The sequence below is a fragment of the Lepisma saccharinum genome, chromosome 2 (assembly GCF_977018435.1).
Source record: "Lepisma saccharinum chromosome 2, izLepSacc3.1, whole genome shotgun sequence".
NCBI classification, from domain to species: Eukaryota; Metazoa; Arthropoda; class Insecta; order Zygentoma; family Lepismatidae; genus Lepisma; species Lepisma saccharinum.
The window spans coordinates 151550876-151575379 of NC_139230.1; the positions used below are offsets into that span (position 1 = coordinate 151550876).

At 36.5% G+C, this 24504-nt stretch overlaps 1 protein-coding gene across 4 annotated transcripts in view; it reads left to right on the plus strand.

The window, feature by feature from the left end:
- LOC145984148 (protein ST7 homolog) overlaps nucleotides 1-14910 on the plus strand; it is a 147824-nt gene extending 132914 nt beyond the window's left edge. For 3 of the 4 annotated variants that reach the window (XM_083117616.1, XM_083117615.1, XM_083117613.1), the window contains 5 exons: nucleotides 690-792; nucleotides 2785-3028; nucleotides 8975-9114; nucleotides 11000-11107; nucleotides 14138-14910. In XM_083117616.1, coding sequence (XP_082973742.1) covers nucleotides 690-792; nucleotides 2785-3028; nucleotides 8975-9114; nucleotides 11000-11095 — 583 coding nt within the window. In that variant the 3' untranslated portion in view covers nucleotides 11096-11107; nucleotides 14138-14910. The remainder of the gene's footprint in view (nucleotides 1-689; nucleotides 793-2784; nucleotides 3029-8974; nucleotides 9115-10999; nucleotides 11108-14137) is intronic. The other variant, XM_083117614.1, reaches the window with a different exon arrangement.
- Nucleotides 14911-24504: the final 9594 nt, after the last annotated feature.

The following is a 24504-nucleotide window of genomic DNA, read 5'->3' on the forward strand; positions in this document are numbered from 1 at the left end:
TTCGCGGGCCACAGAAAAAAGGCAACGGGGGCCACATGCGGACTGCGGGCCACCAGTTGGAAACCCCTGTTGTAGATACACACAAACAGGTTTCTCCTCCTACATTTTTGACTTGACTGATAAGCCCATGGGTGCCTGTCTGATAAGATAGACATGTACTCTGTCCACCATATTTCATATTTAACACCTGTTTGGAGGGCTATGTACCCCCTGTACTGCAAAATTAATCTATGAATTTGATTCACCCCAGTATTTTGCAAGACTTTTGTGTTTATATCCTCCTTTTCCTAGCAAAAGTTAGTACACTGTTTCCAGTTGAAGAGCCTCTCGGATAGCATAGTGGCTAATGCTGTTGCCTTGTAATCAATGGATTCTATATTTGATTCCCAGTGGAGACACATTGCAGAGTGTGTCAGTTCCCACTTAAATTGTGGGTCAGGTAGTCTCAATTAGCCTACCTAAGCATAAAGTGGACTTGAAACAAACACACATACAAAAAAAGACTACTACAATTTAATCCAAGGTGCTACTTGTTATGTAATTATACGGGAAAATGTTGCCCAACAAGTAGAAACATGTGTAGGTCTGTGTGTATCATGAAGGCACATAATTATAGATTGTTCATTGCACGTGTGGAATGGAAGTCAATTTCCTGTGTAGTTAATGAGAAATTTTACTTTCAATTACAGATTTTCACCAGATATTGCCAGCAAACGTGGCTTAACCACAGCAGAAATGACTGCTGTGGAAGCTATTCACAGAGCAGTAGAATTTAATCCACATGTACCAAAGGTATGTATCATTGGTAGCATGTTTACTGTTCATTAGCATTGAAAGTACTTAGTTTGTCCCATTTATTGCTGTTAGGGCACTTATCTTCTTTTTTATTATTTGCTTTACTTCTTTTCCTTTCTGTATTTTTCTTTTTATTTATTTATAAATTTTATGTACTTAATTAGGACCTCTTATTTGCTCTCACTCTTGAGCCTACAACAGTGTCATACCCAGAGGAATTGGGGTGTAAGGGGTGCTCCTTCTACATAGTGCACCCAATAGTCAACCTCACTCCACATAGTACACCCTGGACTGCAGACTAACGAGGCTCTGGCGACTGGTATCATGGCCAGTATAATTCTGTGCCATCCTGTGTTTTGTCCTTATTTGTGCTGAGCACCCTTTTTAGCCTCAGCTTTTAACCAAGATAAGGAAATTTTAGTTTTCAGACACGCTTTTATTTTATTTTTGTTATGATAAGGGGCTGGATGCCGTATAGTGTGACAGGTACAAAGTAGCCTCAGTACTGATGCACCCAAAAAGTTTAATTCAAATTCAAAGAAATTCAAATACCCAGAGGAATTGAGGTTGATGTTTGCTACATCTGTCCCCATCTGCCCACCTTTCCTAAGCGAAGTCATGTCGTTCAGTTATAAAATTTTGTTGCATGCTACTACTTTAGAACTACTGAATTTGTCATAAAATTCAAGGGTTATATTCAAAGCCTTGAATAGTAAGACAATTTGATTACAGCATTTCTGTAGTCTGTAGAAAAATATATTTTGTTCTGACATATCTTCCTAATTGTTTTCTTCTGCTGATGATACTGTAGATTTCATGATGTATGAATCCAAATAAAATAAATGGAAACAGATTTAGTTCTGAAATTATGGTATTGCAGTGGCAGTCAATCTGTATAAATCCCTCAAGTCCAGCAACAAAAGGGGCTCTTCACAATGTGTTCCTTTTTCTTGGTTTGAATTTTGTGTAAGAACTAGATTTAAAGTATTAGTTACAGTGCATGCAAAATAATCTAACACAGTTATTTTTAGTGTTTTTTATTTTATCTGCGATGTTTCGTTCTTGTTTACCAGAACTTTTTCAAGCTACACATACAACAAAACAACCTCACATGGCTAGTCACTCTACACTTCTGTGTAGAAAAAGTGGTTATTCGAACCTTCAAGAAGAACATTAGTTACAGTGGAATTTCAATTACGTTCCCAAATTTTACAATTTCCCACATTTTGCATTAATTTTCTGGTCCAAATTCAACAAAATAATATAATAATTTCCTTGATTCTACATTTCTCTAGGTTTTAAGTTCATTAGCCACAGTCTACTGACAAACATATAGTTGAGGTTCCACTGTAATATGAAGGAAAATTGTCATGAATTGCACTTCACAATTATATGTTATACGGGTGTTTCATAAATAATTGAGGGGTTACAAAAATGTATTGCAAGTAAAGTAAAGTATGCTAATGAAACCAATCCAGAACGAACGAGGAACTCAACCAGTTTTTTTTGTACCCTTACAAATGTTCAATGTGTTCACCATGGGTGACATGGCTAACATTGACGCAATAGTCTAGTTCTTGCCACACTTGCATCAACATGGGCCTGTCGATAGTGTCTATCACTGCCATGATACGCTCCCTTAGGGCTGCGATATCCTGCAGCATCCGTGTGATGAAACACCACAAAAAGAAGTCGCACGGTGTAAGGTACGGTGATCTTGGTGACCAGAACATTGTACATAACACTGTGTGTGATTTGAGTGTCTCCTAGATGCAGGAATGTGAACTCTCAGCTTTACAAATCATACACGCATAAACTGTTTGCGTCCCTCGATCGTTCTGGACTGGATTCATTAACGTAAGTTCAGTAGTTTATTTGCAATAAATTTCTGTAACCCCTCAATTATTTATGAAACACCCAGTATTGTGATTAGATCATGTATTTGTTTTCTATATATGTAACATGTTAATTAATGTGTTCTTCTTGCAGTACTTGCTGGAAATGAAGCCTCTCATCTTACCTCCAGAGCATGTACTAAAACGAGGAGATTCAGAAGCAATTGCATATGCATTTTTTCATCTTCCACATTGGAAGCAAATTGAAGGTGCTTTACATCTCCTTCATTGTACATGGGAGGGAACATTCCGTATGCTGCCTTATCCCCTAGAAAGGGGTCATCTTTTTTATCCATATCCAACTTGCACAGAATGTGCAGATAGAGAACTTCTTCCAGGTAAAGAAAAATAGTAAATATATACAATGTAACCTCAATTTTACAAGGTAACCAAAAACGTTCTTGCTGTTCTAGAGCAGTGATAAACAAAGAGCAATACAGTGGATGGTACGTACCTTTAGGTTTCGAAGTAATCTCCATCAGCATCCAACACCTTTTGCCAACGTTCCTGCAGCTGCACAATACCCTGGTGATAAAACTCGGCGGGCTTGGATGCAAAGAAGTCCGTGAATGCGTTCCGCAGGTCTCCCTCATTTGTGAAGAATCTCCCATGAAGGTGGTTGTCGAGGGAATGAAACAGGTGGTAATCTGTTGGTGCAAGGTCTGGTGAATATGGTGGATGGCACAGTGTCTCCCAGCCAAGTTGCTGAAGGGTCTCCCGGGTCCTCTTTGCCACATGTGGCTTGGTATTGTCGTGCAGGAACAGCACACCCTTGCGATTCACCAATGCCTGCTCCTTCTGCTGCAATGCACGGTGCACCTTTGCAACTGCTAAGAGTAGATGTCAGCAGTGATGGTCTGACCAGGTGGAAGGAGCTCATAATGCACCACTTGCCGACAATTCCACCATACAGAGAGCATAACCTTTCGTGGGTGCAGAGGTGGTCTTGAGGTGTGAGGAACAGGGTCACGTGGCGACAACCAATGTCTGGTACTCTTGGGAGTGTCATAGAGGACCCACTTTTCATCACCAGTGAGCAAGCAATCAAATATGGTTGTGTTCAGGTGCCGAGTGAGCAAGGACAAACAAGCTGTCACTCGTTGTTCCTTGTTGGCTGCCGACTATGTGTGGGGTACCCACTTGCTTAAATTGTATGACTTCCCTATCCCATGCAGGTGCAGTCTGACTGTTTCAGTGGAAACATGGAACTTTTCTGCAAGTTCATCACAATTTAGACCACTGTCCTCCTCGATGGCTGCTTTCAGGGCGTCATCATCCAACACATGTGGTCGTCCACTGTGAGGTTCATCCGAAAGGCTCACATCTCCCGAATGGAATTTCTGGAACCAATGCCTGGCAGTGCGTTCGTTCACGGCATTCTACCCAAATGCCTGGCAAATGCAGCGACTTGATGCGGCAGCTGACAGGCCACTTTAAAGTCTTACAACAAACATATGCGAACAAGCTGCTTCAATACTTCCATTTCTCTTCGACACTGGACGAGCTATGACTGCTGTGTGTGCGCAACGTGCCTGTATTACTGTCAGTCGATGGTCAGACTAACTCCCGATCGCTTGGCAGGCACGTGCGTTATTTTGTTTCCTCTGTGAGCGTATGATTAATGGGACGTCAAAAACAGCAAGATCTTTTTTGGTTACCTTGTACGTTCTTCAATGAAGCAAGGTGAAAAAAAATTAAAATGAGGGAAAATTTAATATCTGGGAAACATTTCATTAAATTGGGACCATGATTGAAATTGAACGTAAACTATGGGAACGTAAAATCAGGGTTCCTCTGTATTCCTAATGTTAGCCTCTAATATGAAATTGTGTTTTTGAGCATATAATAATTGTACTTTATTTACTTCAATATGGCACTTTTACCAGCACAAGTGCCTAAGTTTGCCTCTGCAAAATGCTGGTTTAGGTTGGCCTCATTTGGAATAAGTGAGCTAGAGGTAATTTTCCTGTCTGTCAGTCTCAACAGAAACAGGTTTCTTGGGAATTAGAATTGTCAAAATTCCATTGAAAACTGCAAGGGGGAGGAAGGGGAACTGAGGAAATGTTATGCAGAGACACAACTGTGTTATAATTAAAATAGAATACCTTTTTTTTTAAACTTTTTCACCTCATATTCCAATTATAGTTAAACATTTTTCATGTTTATTTTCCATCCAATGACATGTGCCATGGAAGAGGCTTTCTCACTGTGCATAATTGAGAATGTACACAGTTTTTTTTAAACTTAGAATATAGTATGTTTGAAGCTAATTTCCACTTGAATAATAGACACCATATTGAAAAGTTTGGATAATTAAAATTTGTTGAATTCAGAGTTCACATTTTTTTTGGTTCTTTTCATTTTAAATTAATGACGTTTTCTGTATCTGTCAAATCTGGAAAATTCTGGTAATTTGTATTTGGCACAACAAGCAATAACCTTGATTCCTAATAGGTTTTGTATCTATCAGTAACAGTTAAAATTCTATCCTATTTTTTTTTTGTTTTGATGTGCATTTTGTGTTAGTCATAGGGTTAGACTAAAGTAAATGACTAATCAATTTAATATAGCAAAATTTTGAACTTCACACCTCATATGCACAAAATGAAGGCACTGTTTTAAGGTTTCAATTACTTTTTACCATCTTTACTGTGAAATTAGAGGCAAATTTCCATAGTAATGTTCTCGCTGTTAGAATGAAGTGATAGTGGTTAAGTGGTAGAAAAGGCTACAAAGCCTTAACTTTGCCTTGATAAACAAGACGTAATTAATAAATAAAATAAATTAATATCATTTGCATCTTTTATCCATCTTAGCATATACAGGGTGTTTAGTAAGTTCATTTACAACGCTTGGAGGTGATTGTATGAGTGAAAATAAGGTGGAAAGTTCATGTAATGAAATTCCGGAAACGGCTTTGTTGCCGAGTTATTGACGTTTGAAAACGTGGGAAAATGATTTTCTGAAGTGAATAATGGCAAAACGGGTGGAGAGAAGTCGTCGGTGTTGGGCAGTCCACTAAGAAATTGGGTACGCTCTTGTCAAAAAATCATGCGGCAATGTTGTGCAATGTCGGCGCAAGGGATTCCCCAAAGGACGTGAACGAAGATGTTGACAGGGGTGGAGTGGGTGTGTGTTCTGCGTGAGCTGGTATCGACGAAAATTGGCATGTGTTGAATGGCACCAAAAAACAAAGAAAATTTCCTGAGCGAAGGACACCATGACGTAAAAACGAAAAAAAATGAACTGTCATAGGTTGCATACCCTGAAGGGCACACAGTATGCTTAATGGAGATGTGAAGGGAACCTCATCACAGACGGTTTTCAAAGTGTCCACCATGTACTTCCAAGCAGAGGCGACAACGGCGAATCAAAGATTGTCTAGTGCGACCCAACAACTCCGGCATGTCTGCTATCGATGCTGCAGCTACATTGATAGGGGCAACGATGTCCTCAACTGACATGACAGGTGTTTCGTAAACGAGGCGTTTCATCTCTCCCCAGAGGAAGAAATCCAGGGGCGTAATATCAGGCGATTGAGGTGACCATGGCACAGGCCCTCCCCTGCCAATGCACTGGTTGTGGAATACGGTATTGAGGAAATGGCGCACATTCCGATCGAAATGTGGGGGTGCACCGTCATGTTGAAACCACAGTCTTTGTCTCAGTGCCAAGGGCACGTCCTCTAGTAGTTCAGGCAAAACCTCACTGAGAAATGCTTCATAAGTGGGTCCACATAGGCAAACAGGGAGAATGTATGGTCCAATCAAATGGTCATGCAGTATCCCGCACCACACATTCACTGCAAATCTGTGCTGATGATGTGTGCCACTAGCAGTGCGTGTGGATTTTCATGTTCCCACACATGACTGTTTTTCCTATTGAACACACCACTTTTCGTGAAGATAGCCTCATCAGTCCATAGTACCGTATTCTGAAAATTGGGGATAGTTTCAATTTGATGAACAAACCATTGTTTGTCCTCACATGGGCCAAAGTCCCAAGGTAAAAGTTATTGCACTTTCTTCAATTTGTACGGGTGCATCCCCTCTTCTGTCAGGACTCGCCACACCTTCACATGGGAGGTGTTTCGTTTGTGGGCTAGTGCGTGCATACTGGTGCCTGGATGATCCATCACTGCAGTTAGCACATCTTCAACAAACCATCGTGTTCGCACACTTCGTGGTCGTCCAACTTCTCGATGAGGAGGCAACACTGATCCTGTTTCCCGAAGTCGAGTGTCTACAGTTTGAAATAAGGTGTGCGATGGTAACACCCTATTTGGAAAACGTGCCCCATGCAGACACCTTGCAGCACGGCTTTTACCTCCAGCCTACCCATAAATCAAATGCATGTCCGCCAGCTCTTGGGATGTGTATGCAGCCATCCCTTACACCGGGCTACAAGTGTTTATGGCTGTTAACACTAGTACACTTCACAGAACATGATGGGCCGTGGCTAAGAATTAACACGTAACACTGCTAGGTCAAATGTTTGCCCAACACTACTGTCCAAGAACCTCACGTCTTTTCATTCAACCATGAATGTTTAACAACCTGCTGCTGGCACAGCACCTGAAGCACGAATGGCACAGACACGTGTGCTCCTTCATGAGGAAACCTACACTGTTGGCACCCCTAGCGGGATATGTGGTACTTAACGTCAGATCACATGGACACCCATCTGCCCTTCAGGGTATGCAACCTATGACAGTTCATTTTTTTCATTTTTACGTCATGGTGCCCTTCGCTCAGGAAATTTTCTTTTTTTTTTTGGTGCGATTCAATACATGCCAATTTTCGTCGATACCAGCTCACGCAGAACGCACACCCACCCCACTCCCGTCAACATCTTCGTTCACATCCTTTGGGGAATCCCTTGCACTGACATTGCACAACATTGCCGCGTGATTTTTTGACAAGAGAGTACCCAATTTCTTAGTGGACCACCCAACACCGACGACTTCTCTCCACCCGTTTTGCCATTATTCACTTTGGAAAATCATTTTCCCACGTTTTCAAACGTCAATAACTCGGCAACAAAGCCATTTCCGGAATTTCGTTACATGAACTTTCCACCTTATTTTCACTCATACAATCACCTCCCAAGCATTGTAAATGAACTTACGAAACACCCTGTATAGAAAAAACATTTGACAAAAATTGTAAATAATTTAGAATATCGTCACTTGATGTATCTGGTTAGAATTGTTTTAATTTTCAAGTTTACTTAAACTCTTCTTCTGAGTTAAAAAAAATATATATTAAAACTTAAAAATATAGAGACACATGGTGTGTCTTCATCTTATGACTGTTAACATTTCCAACATTCACAACATCAGATGAAGATAAGGTTCAAACACTTGTTTTTACCATGATTCACATCAAGTTTTTCACCATTTTATATTTGATAATAAAATTCCCTCTCTCACCACATGCTGGTAGTGTGATTTTGTGTGAACATAACATTAAAGCATTATGTAAAAAATATGTTTAAACTGGTCCCAAGCTTTTGACTCTTGGATGGAGTGTTGTGTTCAAACCAAATTATGATTTTAAATTTATTATTAAGTTTAAATCGTGAAGAAGAGCTGAGATTGGATTGAACATTTGTGCATTTTTAACTAGATCATATCTTTGATGTTAGTCAAAATTATTGTTATCGTATTGAAGACACAAGCTCTTGTTATTTTACTAAACTAATGATTGATGGATTGATTTGGTGTTTTAAGTCGACTTTATGCACAGTAAGTCTAACTGGGACTGGACCTACAGTTTAAAGTGGGATCTGAACCACTATGTGCCTCCACCGGGAATCGAACCCTGGACCCCTTGATTACAAGGGGATGACGTTAATACTGCGCTATCGGGGAGGTCCTACTAAACTAATGAAATTGAATTCATGATGCATCAGACCTTTGAGGGTTAAGATTTGCCAAGTCCCATCAACACTGTTATCAGGTCTTCTAGACTGGAATGCTATTTTACAATTGTAATAATAATTCATGCAATTTAAAAAAATATTGTTATTAAAGTGAAGTTCACATATTTTACCATATTTTGCATTGGATTTTTCTTGTTTTGTGTTTCTTTTCTGCTGCTTCTGTCTAATCATGATGAAAAGAATCAATGATGATTACATTAGAGAGAAATTTAAAAAGGGGCACTTGCAAATGAATGCCTGTGCCCAGTGTGGAACTTGAACCTAGGACCAATCACCATGCCTCTTTTTACTAATTAACATATGAGCTTGTGTATTAAACAAATTTTTATTTCACTTTTCAGCATTCCATGAGGTTAGCGTGTATCCAAAAAAAGAACTTCCATTTTTCATTCTTTTTACTGCTGGATTGTGTTCATTTACTGCACTGTTGGCTCTCTTAACACACCAGTACCCAGAACCAATGGGCGTTATTGCTAAAACCGTAAGTGTATTATTATTATTATTATTATTATTATTATTATTATTATTATTATTATTATTATTGGACATCAGGTGTCTGATTATCACATAGTTTTGTTTCATTGTGTTCCGTTTATGGAAGTAGAACTTTGAGATTTTTCATGTGGTTGCTTAATTGATACACACAGTAACAATGTAGCATGGGTGTCATCTGGGCTGATATGTCAATTGTGGGAGAAAATAAAGTATTTTCTAACACAAAATATTGTAGCAAAATCTGAACTACATATGGTTTCCCACTTTTTCTACATTTTTTTATTTACTGACCTTAGAAAAACGTAAAATTGGGTAGTCAAAGCAGTTTTCTGTCATTGATTGTATAAGTTCCGTACTCAATCGTGATATTTTGAGGCTTTGTGTTCAAACGTTTCACTTGTTCGAAATGTTTGGTTGTTCTTAAGGGTATGTTATTTAAAAACAATGGAATTAAATTTACACAAATTATTTTGCTTACAGTTGGTAATGGCCAGGCTGAGAATAGTTCAGTAGTAGAGCATGTTAATGAGAGCTGATGAAACTGCACATATGTTAGATTAATTGCGTTCTGTACAGTCTCATGGATTACATCATATTTCATTATTTTATATGATATACATCATTTAGCAACATTTTCTGCAAATATAGTTGACTATTGATATCAATACAACTTCCAATTCATTAATATACATTTTTTTAAATGGTGCTAAACAACATGCTTATTATGAAAATCCAGGGCCTCCCTGATGGCATAGTGGTAACGTCATCATCTTGTAATCAAGGGATCCTGGGTTCAATACCCAGTGGAGGCACATAGCGATTCAGATCCCACTTTAACTGTAGGTCCAGTCCCGATTAGCCTATCTGTGCATAAAGTGGACTTAAAACAATAAATCAATCAATCATTATAAAAATCTAAGTTATGCCCATGTAACATAAAATGTCTTTCTTGTGTTGGATGGTGCAATACTTTTTTTGAAATTAATGTGAGAAAACTTGGAGAACAGGAAGACAACAGAAATTTTGATAATTATAGTGATTCTTGTACAAATAGTGTACAGAAAGGGTTGGAGTGAAGAAAAGTGTTTCATTGCTAGTCAACAAGTCTAAAATACATTTAGGAGAAATGAAGTAAGTTAATAATATATCTACATGTTACATAATCTCACCAAGATTGAAGTAACAAAACTAGGAATACAAAGGTTTTTTTTTTTTTGTTTTGTTTTTCAAAATGATGTCATCAACTCAGCATGTTTGTTAGAACAGAAGTTCATGATTATTTTAATGAAAATGTTTATCAAAGGAAAGCTTACATATCAGGGAAATTATGTACAAACAATGTGTGCTCCATGGTGACAATAATCAAATTCAGTCTATACTTTCTCAGGCATTTCTGAGTCGGCTTGTATGATGGCTTCAGTTATGCATCCTTGTAAGTGGTAGCAAGGGGGTCTTTCACAGAAACTCAAAGGCTAAGATTGGGAGGTGTTCCCAAGTGGCCAGTATTATAAAAAAGTTTTAATTAATTAGTTACTTTTCCTCCATGTTGTAGAGTTGAATTACCTTGTATGCTTTAGCTCCATTTGTGATAAAAGCCTTTACATCCTGCCAAAACTTTAAAAGAGTACAGTAAAATTAGGCATTAATATTCCAACACATTTTTTTCCTAATGATGGTGAGATGATTCTGACAGTTCATAATTTTTTTCATTCCAGCGCATTATTTTAATTACGATATTGTGATATTTGATACAAGAAATAATGTATGTTGCATGCACCTTACAGATTTACAAATATAATTGCCACTTTTGTGTTTATGTTCAACTCTCCTTTGTCAGGCATGTTGAAATGTGTTTTTTTTACCTGTTGCAGATGTTAAGTTGGGTATCTTTGCCATTCCATTACTTGCTGGAGAAATTGGAAGCCATCTTGCCCTCCAACCTCTTGAAACAACTTTCCAGCATTTAAGAAAAATGTAAGGTAAATATGCAACTAATAAAAGTAACCTATTGTGCACTTATGTAATGTTAGAAATTAAGTGTCTTGAAGCCACCTTGTTTTTGCTGAACATTTTGAATGATAAACTCATGATCTCTCCACCAAAAGTTCAGGGTTCCTGGTAGAGGCACACGGTAGTTTGGATCCCACTTTAAACTGTAGGTCCAGTCCTGATCAGCCTTTCTGTGCATAAAGGGGACTTAAAATGAAACCCAGATCAAAAGTTCAGGTTCCAGTCCCAGCATGAGCTTTGGTGTTTTCTTGGAGTGCTCCTTCAACATTCATCATCCTCATTACAATTGCCTAAAAATACAAAAAAAAGTGATGTAAAGCAGTGGTGTATTCTGAAAATTTGAACTGGTTTACCGCAACAATTCTTATTTATTGGATATATTTGTTACATATTAATTAGATGAATATAAATAAAACACCAATACAGGCATGCAAGTAAAATAAATACAAACAAAACTGTTTATCTCTGTTAAATGATGCTTCAAATAGAGAGAATGAAGGTATTTTCTGTTCATCATCATCATCATCATTGGCCTTGGTTGCTTCCAGTCTCTGGCTGAGTTGGTGTGGTGGTAACACTGTCACCTTGTAATCAGAGCATCCCAGATTTGATCCCAGGTGGAAGCACATTTCACAGTGGTTCAGATCCCACTTTAAATTGTAAATTCTGTTCCATTTAGCCTATCTGAGCATGAAATGGACTTACAACAATCTTTGACTCAAATTAAGTTGATGTAGAAGTCAATCCTTTCCATCAATCCCATTTTCCCACTGTGCTCCAATCCTCACATCATGTTGAAGATTGTGAAGATGACTTGAGATTGATAGTTAACTCTGAAAGAGCAAATTGAAAGTTTTACTAATAACTAGAGCTGAGCTAATACTGGTGCTGATACATTGGTATCAGCCAATACCGGCCGATAATTTTCCTGCATTTTGATCTTTCGTTGGGTCCATAAAAATGCATTACTACACTTTCACAGTCTAATTATCCTGAAAGTTATGCAAAATTCAAAGTTTCCATTAATTTTGCACCAAGATTTTGTGAAAAACTGTATTTTGTGATTACAGAACAGTTCTGTATTCTGATACAATTCTTGAATATTTGGAAGCAACACACTGGTTGCATATAATAATAATATTAATTATCAATAATATTAATCAATATTTTGAACAACTTTTAATTGTTACAATTTTCAAGCATTGGCATTGGTATCAATGGGAATCAGTATGAGTATTGACATCAATATCGGTATCAGTTCAAAGTAGTATATCTGATGTAAATTGGCAAACATTCTGTGAACAATCTTATAATGGCCACATGATTGAAGTAAGAGCAGTGGTTTTTGTCTTGCTACCAAGCCGGATACCTGGGTTTGATTCCGAAGGTGAGTGATTTCTGGTGGGAATTTTCCAGCAATGTCCCTGGATGGAGTGACTTTAGGTTTCACCCAGCCTCTAATGAACGGGTGTCTGGTGGCAACCCTTGGTGGCCAGAACATGCTGCCGATCCCACCACCTCCACAAAATGGCCAATATTGTGAATATGTTGGTGCTCAACTTCCACATCTGCCCATATGCCTTCACAGTAGAGTGCTGCAAGGAGAAGGTTTCACTCCAGCACCCAATAGTTCACACGAATGACACTAGATAGTGCAGAATTTCTTTGCTCAAGCGAATAATGCTTGACAAAGCAAAATGAGCAGAATAAACTCAAAAGCACAGTAGTACACATATAACTGCTAGTGGGCCCTCAAATATGAATCATGAAGCAAAATTGAAACTTAGTGAACATAGTCATCATCTGCATGTTAAAATGTTTAGTCTATCTTGCCAATACAGTGATATATGAAAATGAAATATGGAGATGATTGTGTGCTGAAACTGTGTAGGTGGATATTTTATATACGTTTCTACGATTATTGTCGCATTAAAAAGGTGTTTGATAATATGTTATTAACTTTATCTTATTTTTCACATAATACGATTATCATTTTCCATAGGTGCAGACAGGTATTTGTTGCACTGTGATATCATATTTTTAATTGTTTAGGCATGTCTGTCAATATGTGTATCCAGGGGTTCCATTTTACATTTCAGTCTGTACATATTCTCACATATGTCATGTTTGGTTCTTACGTACAGTCTTAGAATTGTAATTGCTTAAAATAATTTCCTTTCATGTGTGAGTTTTAGTTTGAGAGTGCTGCTAATTAGGTTCTGTAATACAGGACAACCTTGCACCTAGTGATAACATCTGCCAGTCATTCCACTATGAATGCAGAGGTCTTGAGTGTAGCACAGTTGAGGGTGGGAAACTAATGAATATGAGTGAGTGTAAGTGGTCCCATGCAGGACTACTTCACAGCATATTGCAATGGTCAGAGGGTAGCTTTACCTTTACGTGACCGCAGTAGGTTTTGTCTCAGAAAAGGAGGATGTACATTTAGAAAACCATGCATAACCTAAACAAAGCAATAAGAAAATGGGAAAATTGTGTACTCAGTTTGAGGCTATTTGTGGAACATCTGTAAAACTAGTTGCAATTTTATCGATACATTCATTCCTCCTGCAGCAACCAATACTAATAATGTCCCAATTAATGGTCCCCATCCCTAGATTTGAGTATTCAAAATTTTAAGGAAAGGGTGAGGTGCTGGTCCATTGCCACTGTAGTCCTTGATTTACTTCCTAAAGTAGAGGATTATGGAGCTTTCAGACCAAAGTGATAAGCAACACCTGTCACTTGAAAATGAAACTTGAGAAATAAATGCAACCTTTTGATCTGGAGTGATATGAGAAGCTGTACGTCGCTTGCATGCTGGTTGCACATATGTGGTGAATGTTTTTTTTTTACAGGCTGCTAATTTTAATTTTCCAAAATTGAGATAAATTCACTGACTTCATGACAAGTCTATTGTAATCCAGTACCATTCTGTAATGTCTATGCATTAGTACAATGATTTGCTAATATCTTTCTTTTTTATATGTATATTTCAGGTCATTGACTTAAGCGAACTTCTATGCAAATTATTGAAGTATTACCAGTGGGTATATTTAATTGTGTTAAATAAGCACAATTGTCTGTGTGTACTCTTTTCATATTAACAATTTTATTAAAGATGTTCATATTTTGTTTTTTGTGCCATGAAAGTTATACACGCAAGAAAATCAAATGTGGAAGTTTCATATTGGAAAATACATTAAGAATCTCAAAATCTGTGAAAATATTCAGTGAGTCCATAACGTTTTCATTTGTTGAACAGTGTGGTGTTTGAATGACATACAGAAGAAAGAAGCTCTTGGTTATTTTTAAATTTGATTGTGATTTGTTAGAAAAATTGATGTACTATGCAATGACCTATTTGGTGCTAAATTGCAAGTTAAAAATGCAACAGCAGGTTTATCTTGAATTCATAACCTGCCAAATTGTTTTGTGCAACATTCAGCAAATAAACTTGGCTTTCTAGACTTCATTGCAAAACAGAAATCTATGAAAACATACTATATTGTTAAATTTCACTATTTATGTTTTTTCATATTCTCTGTTGTCATTTTTTTCTCAGTTTGTTTCATGTTTACATGTTTTTATGCATATGAGTTTGAGAGTATGCGAGTGACTGAGTTTACTAAATGTACAAAAGCGAAAATTTCATATATATTGTGTTCATTTTACTATTTATGACATATGCAACAAAATACATATGAAACATTTCTTGGAGTACAACATTAAGCAAAGATAAAGTTTTCTGACAGATATGTTCTACTTTTGATGCAATAAAGAAATATTAAAGAAATTTATTTTATTTTTATGTGTAAAATGTTGAAAATTCAAGCACAAGTTTTAAAAATCACATGCATAATGTAGTGAAGAAAGTAATTTTTCTCTAATGGCAGAAAATATCGTAGTGCTTAATATTGCTAACATTAGTCCTGCTAAGACATGTTATGTTGAAACAGTCCCACACAATGGAAAAATTCTGCCTTGAAGACCAATTACTAGGGGCATGCATATTTCGTTTTTGACGAAAAAACGAAATTTGAAAAAACACATTGTAGTGTTAATTTTTCATGTTTTTGAAAGGTGTGAGATGCATTTTGTGACCATGTTTTGTCACGAAATAATGCGAAATGAACTTCAAAAAGCGAAATTAACTCTTAAACACGAAATTTACCATTTATATACCGACGCGACACTTTCTGAAGTCTGAAGTATCCTGAGAGTTATGCAATTCCCGGAAAATTGATTAATTCTGCTGTTAATATTGGAGAAGCAAAAATGGACTCCTTTACACAGAAATAAACTTAATACTCTTATAACCACATAAATGTGCTATTAGAAGTGAAATGTTAATTCTGTGGAATAAGTGTAGTTTTTAAATCAAATTTAGGATTATATTCACAATTTTAAAACAAAAATGTCTTTTTATATACCACTTTTCATCCAGTTTTTCACCGCTGTAACACCGATATTTCATTTTATTTACCGCTTTTGAACCCAAAATTGACTCAGTTTTTGTACCGAAATGTTGCTTTTTTATTTACCAAAAATATGTGCCTCTACCAATTACTATGAGTTGTCAGCTCATGATCTGACTACCGAAGTTTGCAGGTTAGACTGGATATAGGTGTTTCTTTGTGAATGCCCCTTGATTCATCCTTATCATTGCAATTAACCTAAAGAGGCAGAAAAGTGACTCAAAGTAAGAAAAATATAGTAGGAAAATTATACATTAGACTAGTTTTACATAGATGTTGTTCAATTTCACACCTTATAATTTCATACACAGCTCACATGATCATGAAGAGGCCTTGTAGGCACAGGAAAAATTCTATTAATGTGTGACTAAACATGTAAAAATACTGATTTTACAGATACACATATGTTGCTGATATTTCTAACAAAAATTTGAACTTATGTACAAAGTAAAAACCCCATCACTCTTTAATATACTGAAAGAAAGTTCTCACTTACCTCTGAATTTTTTTTCTATTAATTTCAGTGGCTGCTGCCACCCTTCTCTCAGAAACTTGTTGTCTTCTATCTGTTGTCACCTGCTGCAGTAGAGGGATTCAGATGTGATGTGCCTGTCCACTGTCAATGTTTAATTCATACTTTTCTGATCTTGTGGTTATTAAGACTCTTGATCATCATTAAATTGAACCGAGATGTAAGAATGAGCTCTAAATTGAGGATATCTATGTTCTTCTTAAAGGTTCACGTAACCACTTTTTATAGATGCAAAATAATCTAACACAGTTATTTTTAATTGTTTTTATTTTATTTTATCTGCAACGTTTCATTCTGGTTTCCCAGAACGTTTTCAAGCTACACCAAAATATACATACAACAACACAACTTCACATGGCTAGTAGCTTGAAAACGTTCTGGGAAACCAGATAAAATAAAATAAAAACCACTAAAAATAAATGTGTTAGATTATTTTGCATCTAAATTGAGGATACGTAGTATTTTTATTTTGAAAATTTGTCAATGTAACTGCAGTCCATATGAAAAAAGCAGTATATACAGGGAGTCCATAAAGTCCTGTAAAAAACTAAAACTCTATAACTTGAAAACTATTAAGTTTATTAACAAAATATTTTGTGTGTACTTACAGAAAGGTTCAAAGTTTATTTCCTGCTTGTTATGTTCATCGCCAAACCTCCAATTGTGCACCATTCACGTCCAAACACTGTTGCAGTCTTTTCGTGAAACCGAGAATTGCATGCTGACGGTGCTCTCCTGGGATATTCAGAATCACATCTCTTATTTTTTCTTTTAGGTCATCCAGATTACCTGGTTTCTGTGAACACACCTCGGTCTTTACATGTCCCCAAAACCAATAATCGCAAGGTGTCAAGTCTGGTGATCTTGCAGGCCAAGGTGTGGGTCCTCTTCAGCCAATCCATCTACCTTGAAATTGTTCGTTAAGAAACTGCCGAACTTCAAGGGCAAAATGCGGCGGCGCCCCATCTTGTTGCATGTGGACGTCATTAATGATGCCTAAACTATTAAGTTCTGGCACAAGGAATGTCTGTAGCATTGGACTCCAGCCCACGTTGTTCTGCACTGACTTAATCACATCATCACTCGATCCTGGCCTTCCACTGTGTGGCAAATCTGACATACTTCCCGTTGCCTTGAACTTTTCATACCATCTCTTGATACTTGAATTTGCTGTGGATGGTTTCCCATATGTTGTCTGGAACTTTCTCTGCACTGAAACAAAAGATTATAACTCGGCAAACCACAGAAACCACCTTTTCCTGGATGGACGCCATCTTAAGTCACATGATTACCAGTGCAAGCGTCACTGAGCAGTGTGGCCAGAACAAAACTTTAAACTTCCACCCTTCTCACCCAAAAAAATTTGTATTGTTAAACGCAACAGCTAAAAAGTTATAGAGTTTTAGTTTTTTGTAGGACTTTATGGATTCCGTGTCAGGGAGGGTGTGTCACACCCCAAAACAAATGCACTTATGTTATTTATATGTGGCTGGAATGTAAACAGAGGGGAAATGTGCAGTGTTGCTAAATTAGTAAGAATTAACTTAGTGGTACTGGTGAGGTTTCCAACACCCCACCAAAGTAACACAGGGCTAAATAAAAATAATGGAATGGGAATTTTAATTCACCGACCAGTTGTTTGTGGTATGATGTGACTAGACCTCAGATTTTTAGGTTCTATAAATTGTGCTTTTAAGTTCCTAAAATAGTCTCTAGAAATTCTACTAAAATAGGTTATAAAAATCTTAAAGTAGGCTAAGAAAAATCCTGAAGTAGGTTCCAGAAAACTTAAAAATAGTTCAAAACTCCTGAAAAAATACTGATTAGCTACAATCCTTAAAAAAAAAATTTCAAAAGAACCAACAGAAATTTTAATTGTTACATATAACAACCAATTAATTTTCTAACCAAATTTTCATTTGTGTACATCATTTTCAAAATTATCTACAAATTATTGTAATACAATACTTGTGCTGCTAGCAAAAGTTACTTGTTGTTGATATGAAGAATGAATTATGTATGTATAATTTGCTGCACAATACTAGGGTGGCTACTCACCATGAATTCCGGGAATTCTGCGTGAATTTTTCTCCGTAGACGTGAAAAATTGCAACTTTTATGAATCCAAATCCCGTTGAATTTATACATATTTATCAGTGTCCTAAGGCAAGATTTTCACAGTTTAGATTTTATTTTTATTGAGGAAGGAAAAGAAAGCTGCATGGAAAATAAAACCGAATTCTCTCAATTCGTTTACTTTATTAGTGTCCTTTGCAAACCAATCTATCTGACAGATGGAAGATTATTGCAAGATATCTTGAGGTTGATTAGTTAAATTTGAGTTTGAAATTCTTATGGAAACATCTGCTTGCATCCTTGATTTTTTGGAAAGTTGGGCTTGAAAACCAGGAATTATACTTGAATGTCATCATGGTCCTAGAGTAGCCACCCTGAATATGAAACAATCTCTTTCATGTTATCCACAGTCAAACTCTGCCTTTTGTCTGTGAAGATCATCTTATATGCTGAGAAAGGTTATTTTAGGCACTTGAAAACTTCATCAGTTGTTGCATTTTTTAATGAAATGCTGATGTAACTTGTTATTTCTTATTTACCTGAAAAGGAAAGAAAGTAGGTTAGAAACCTAAAGTGCGATGTCTAATATGGCTTTCTAAATGTAGCCTAAATTTTCTTTACCTTACATCTAATAACATCCCATGTCATGTTAATGTTATCCTTCTTCTACCTGAGAAATCCAATTAACCTTTTGGAGCCTAAGGCCATTTTCACATGTAACCCCCTTAATGCCCGAGCTGATTTTGAGCAAAATGCAGAGTTTCAATTAAATGAGTGTAGATCGGCTGCTAATTGCCCTAGAGAGATGAGTGATATACCGTTGTACGTGGAATGAACCAGAGATTCAGACTATATAAAATCTATGCAAATTCAGCATATATGTGGTGGGGGAGGGGAGAACACTCAAAATTCCAAAATTTCGAAAAAAAAATAATAGGGATTTCCCCCCTCCCAAGAAGAAAGTATATAACAGTGTCGACATGCATATGGAAATTATCACTGACATGTAAGGAACACAAAAATATTTGCATTATAATCGTACGACCAATGTAACGTGAGTTTTACCCCCAATACCATATAAAATTTATGCACATTCGGCGTATATATGGAGGGGGGAAGGGGAATCCCCAAAAATATTTTTTTAAAAAAATTGGGTTCCCCCCACCCCCGAAAAAAAAGGACATGACAGTGTCGACATGCACATGGAAATTATCGCTGACATGTAAGGAACACAAAAATATTTGCATTATTATTGTATGACCAATGTAACGCGAGTTGTACCCCCAAAAGGAATGGTCAGCATGCCACTGATTCAAGCTTCAAAATGCAGAAGTACCTTAAAATGACTGTAGCTCAGAGGCTAATTGCCCTAGAGAGATGAATGATGTACCATTGTATGTGGAATGAATCACAGATTCGGACAATATAAAATTTATGCACATTCGGTGTATATATTGAGGGGGAGGGGGAATCCCCCAAAAAAGTTTTTTTTTTTTACATTATTACGACCCAGTTTCAACAATCCCTCTTCCCCCTCCCCCAACTCCCAACCCCCGCTTGCTCCCGCACGGAAAACATTCAGTTTGACCTTGGGTACCGATATACAAACTTTCTTCCAATGCAGTTTCCAGGGGTGAGGAAAAACACATTGCTTTAGAACAACAAAGCCAGCCTTCCTTTGTCGGCAAAATTTTTCCCTTGAAAAAGGACACAAGAAAGAAGTATCCTTTTACCCGCCATTTTCATGAAAAGATAAAATGTGCAACAATCATTTCTGTTAAATACAAGTGTTATCAACAATATGAAAAAAGAAAATTGAAATTTTAGCCAAAAATAGTGAAGTTATAACATAAGAACTATGACCTTGACAGAGCATCTCGATCTAGACAATTGGGCTCCTAAAGGTTAAAGGCATACAGATTGGCATTTAAAGACATGATAGCAGTATTGAGTTAAATTACAGTTTCCATTTTGTACTTGTTAAACAGTCTGAATACCTATGTTCTTCTTAAAGGTTTGTGCAACTACTTTTTATAGATGCAAAATAATCAGTTACTTTTAGTAGTTTTTATTTTATTTTATCTGCGATGTTTTGTTCTGGTTTTCCAGAACTTTTTCAAGCTACACTAAGATATACATGCAATAACACAACCTCACATGGCTAATCACTCGTCCACTTTCAATAAGTCCCCAACAATGGCAATTTTTCTCCTGGCTGAACTATGCAAATGTGCTTTTTCGGACATGAGTACATTGTAACAGCATCCAAGTGACTTTACACCCAGTGGCATAGAATTGCTGCAGATGCCACATAAGGGGTATTGATGTGAAACTTTTCCAAGTATTAACCAATATGTGTAATCAAGGGGGCCTCTGGTCAATTCCCAGTGGAAACACACAGTGATTTAGAGCCCACTATAAACAATAGGTCCATTCCCAATAAGACTATCTGCACGTAAAACTTACCAAACTCAGTTTTGGAAGTCGCAGTTCACTCATCATGCCACAGTTGTCTTTATTTTTCAAGGCTTGCTTTTTATTAGGGATGGGACCGATTAATTGGTACTCTATCGGTATCGGCTGATCTAGGCATATCGGTGTATCAGTAAAATTACTGATTATTTTACCGATCCGATATATCGATAAATATCTTATAATTTAGTGCAAAATTCTACCATTTTGTTGTATTTTTTATGGATAATCTCTATGCCCTACTTTTTAAAAAAGTAATTGTCTAAATATTCAACTTCTTTTGCACTGCAGTCACCTCGAAACACACATTTATTATTCTTCATGGACCATTTCTAATTTTATATCGGATTGGTAGAATATCGGTTATCAGTATTGGTACTTTATCAGTATCGGCCAAAATTTCATATCGGCCCATCCCTACTTTTCATAGTTACTTAATTCAGCTTCAATTTCTGAACTGTTAAAACATTCATATCACACCTGTAGTTACACATTACACAACATCCATATAACAAATCCTTTCCAGAATTCACTGGTGCACTACAAGGCATCTTAAGATTAGGTAGCCATGCACTTGTATCAGTGTACAAGTGCATAATGTCACTGCAGAAAAGGAGAGCTTGACTGAAGCAGATGAACAGTATCTATTCTATTGCAGATTCAGAGAGGAAGATTATTTTTTTACTTTGGGGAGGGGAAAATATAATGGACATGCAGGATGGTATTGAGACATTACTTTCATGAGTAGTAATTTAATTGAAAATGCATTAATTTAAAAAGGGGCAAAGTTTACATGCAAATGTGATGTAAAAATCTGTGTTTCCTTAGAAAGTTTCCCTCCCATGTTCTCAGGCCGTGTCCCAAAGGAGTATCCTCTGAGTATGGTCTTGGAGTGCGGTCGTGAAGTCGTGGACTGGAAGTGAAAGTCTTTCGAATTGCACTTCGACTGCAGCGCCAAATACGATCAGTAGATAAAACTGAGTACTGGTTGTTTTCCCCACGTTATAAACACTTGTTTTTCACCATAGAAATCATGTTGCATTTTCAAATGTTCATACACATACATTTCCACACATTAGAAGCTCTTTAACCAACAACTTGCTGACCCATAACGTATATTTAACATGTGTTGCTGGCTTTCTACCTCTGTGATTTTAAACAAATGAACCAGTGTGGAAATCATGTGACCGAGTCAGCTTCCATCTGCACTGCGAGATATGCACTTGCGTACTCCTGTTCTTGGAGCTTTCGAACTGTACTAGGTGATGTCACTTTTGCTAAAACCATGCTTCAAGTACGTACTTTGTACCTTTTGGACAGAGCCTCATTTAGCATTGTAACAAAAACTTCATGTGCTAAAGAAACATTACATAAATGAAAGAGTTGAAAAGAATTATGTAAGTAAGCACCAATCATGCGACATACATTTCTTTAATGTGCGAGAAACATTTGACAATTATTGAAGTAACACATAATTATCACAATAGGTTTTAATCAAAAATAGTTATAATATATCTGAAATCTCGGGAGTCCCTCAGTGTACTTTAGGGGTATGCATAAGCTTTATTTAAAGTCACTGGGAAGTCAATCTCTCATTTCTGAATATGGTAAGATTATACAAAATATAACACAAATAAATAAATAAATATAATATCCAACAGAGCTTGGTCTAAAAATTATTATTAAAATTGTGTATCACAATGTTAGCACAGGCCTCCATATACATAAATTTGAGCCTACATGAGGTAAAAATGTATTACAGAGTGGAAGATTATTAAATTACTAAAATTTTAAGCAATATATAAGAAATATAGAAATCAAAATGTATTATAACCATTGACGGTACCGGAGAAAAAGCAGAGAGAGAATATTTTTTGAAGGGCACAGTCATGTTTATTATGTCATACTTAAAAAATGAATATTCAGGCTAAATCAGCATTAATTTATCAAGTTTTCTTGTTTTGCTGGGAGAGAAATGATCTTATGGGGACAAGGGAGGGAGATGTCCTTATAGCATCCTCACTGGTTATACTCGTAGCTATGCTGCAGAAGAATGTACCAATTTATTTGATCGTATTCAATAAATAAAATGGATACCTTTAAAACTTTTAAGCACATATGTGATTTGATTTAAATTTATAAAAATACCTGTTTTAAGTTTGATGAGAACTTCTGAAGCCTGCCATTTTTAGAGTCCTTCTGGTATAATTGCAGTGCCTTTTGACTCCTGACTGCTGCATTCTCAAGTCGAGAATGTAAATGAAAATTTTTGAGTTCTTGGACACTTTTTTTCCCCCTGAGGATGAAACCATGAGTATTTTTCTGGTAGAATCTTGCACAAACTTTTGATTACAGATGGCTTATTATATAAAAAATTGTGAAAATTTACGAAGACGATCTCAAATTGTTTAACTGTCTCCAGCAATTTATGTGGTGGTACTGTTAATCCTCTTCGTGACAGCTTTACAATCCAACCATTGCTGGGATCTTGCAGGGTTTGTCTACTATTCTCACTATTTGAACTACCTAGACACCAATCAAAGTGGCATCTCATGTCAATGTACCATGCTAAATAGAGAAGACCTTGAGCAGAGGATTTGGAAGGTGGATAAACTGAAAATGATGGTAGATCTTGCAATTAGAATGTATTTATCATCATATAATTTTTGAAGGTTGATATCAATATAAGAAATCCTTTTTGGAATGGGAGCAGTGGTGTTGCTTTTACCTGTTTTCACTTTTTAAAGGACCGCGTAGAATTTCTGCAATCTTGCTTCATGAACTTGTAAACTTAACCCAAAATCACTTGCTAGTGGTTGGTTTTTATTCCTGGGAATTTCTTAAGAGCTTAACATATCAAACCTCACCTGTAGCATAGTCACAATGTCATTGCCTTGTAATCAAGAGGTCTCTAAGTTCAATACCCAGTGATTCAAATCCCACTTTAAATGGTCGGTCCAATCCCGATTAGCCTTACTCTGCAGCATGTTCCTGATCAGGCAGGAGAAAACTTATTGCCTGTATAACATGATTTGATAGTATCTGGTAAGCCCAGCCTATGGAGTGGCTATTCAAATGTTATTTTTACTGAAGTGAAGATGAAGAGTTTCTCATCTAAATTGATAATAAATATGTGTTTTGTTAACCTTTTAGTTAATGTAACTAGTTATGTTTCCAAAAGTGATATTCTTGTGAAGCTAAGAATTAATATATTAATGCAATGGCAGGGTAGTCAAAACAGCTAAATAGCAGATGTTTATGCACAAAGAGCACTAAATTTGGCAGCGTCATTTATGTCATTCCCAGCTGCTGTGGGTTGCTATTAAAAAAAAATAGATGCTACACCACTCCCATTTTCTTTCTGGTTGCAAGTATGTGTAATTCAATGGCAGGTGTCGAAATCTGAGGAACTCCCCAAGTAATCCTTAAAAGTGCCATGTCCTCTCCATAATTTAATATTAATGTATGTTTTCTTTGTATTTAGCAGATGTTCCCCATTGTACTTTGGCCTTTTTGTGTGTGGGTGTGTTAGGCACTTTTAAAATTATAATTCCTGTAAATAAGAATGCCTAGAGAGTGCAAGATGTGAAGTGAAAAATAAGATTTTTTTTTAAAAAAAAAGAAGTAACTATTCTTCTCGATAAATGTGATGACATGTTTTAAAAAAGCCAGCAACTATGAAAATGAAAGTACAGTCATATGGAATTATTACGTATTATTCTTTAATGTACCAGTTCACATCAATAAAGCACTCAAATCGTGAAAATTGCAACTGATGTAAAAAAAATACTGAAAATTTTAACTTTTT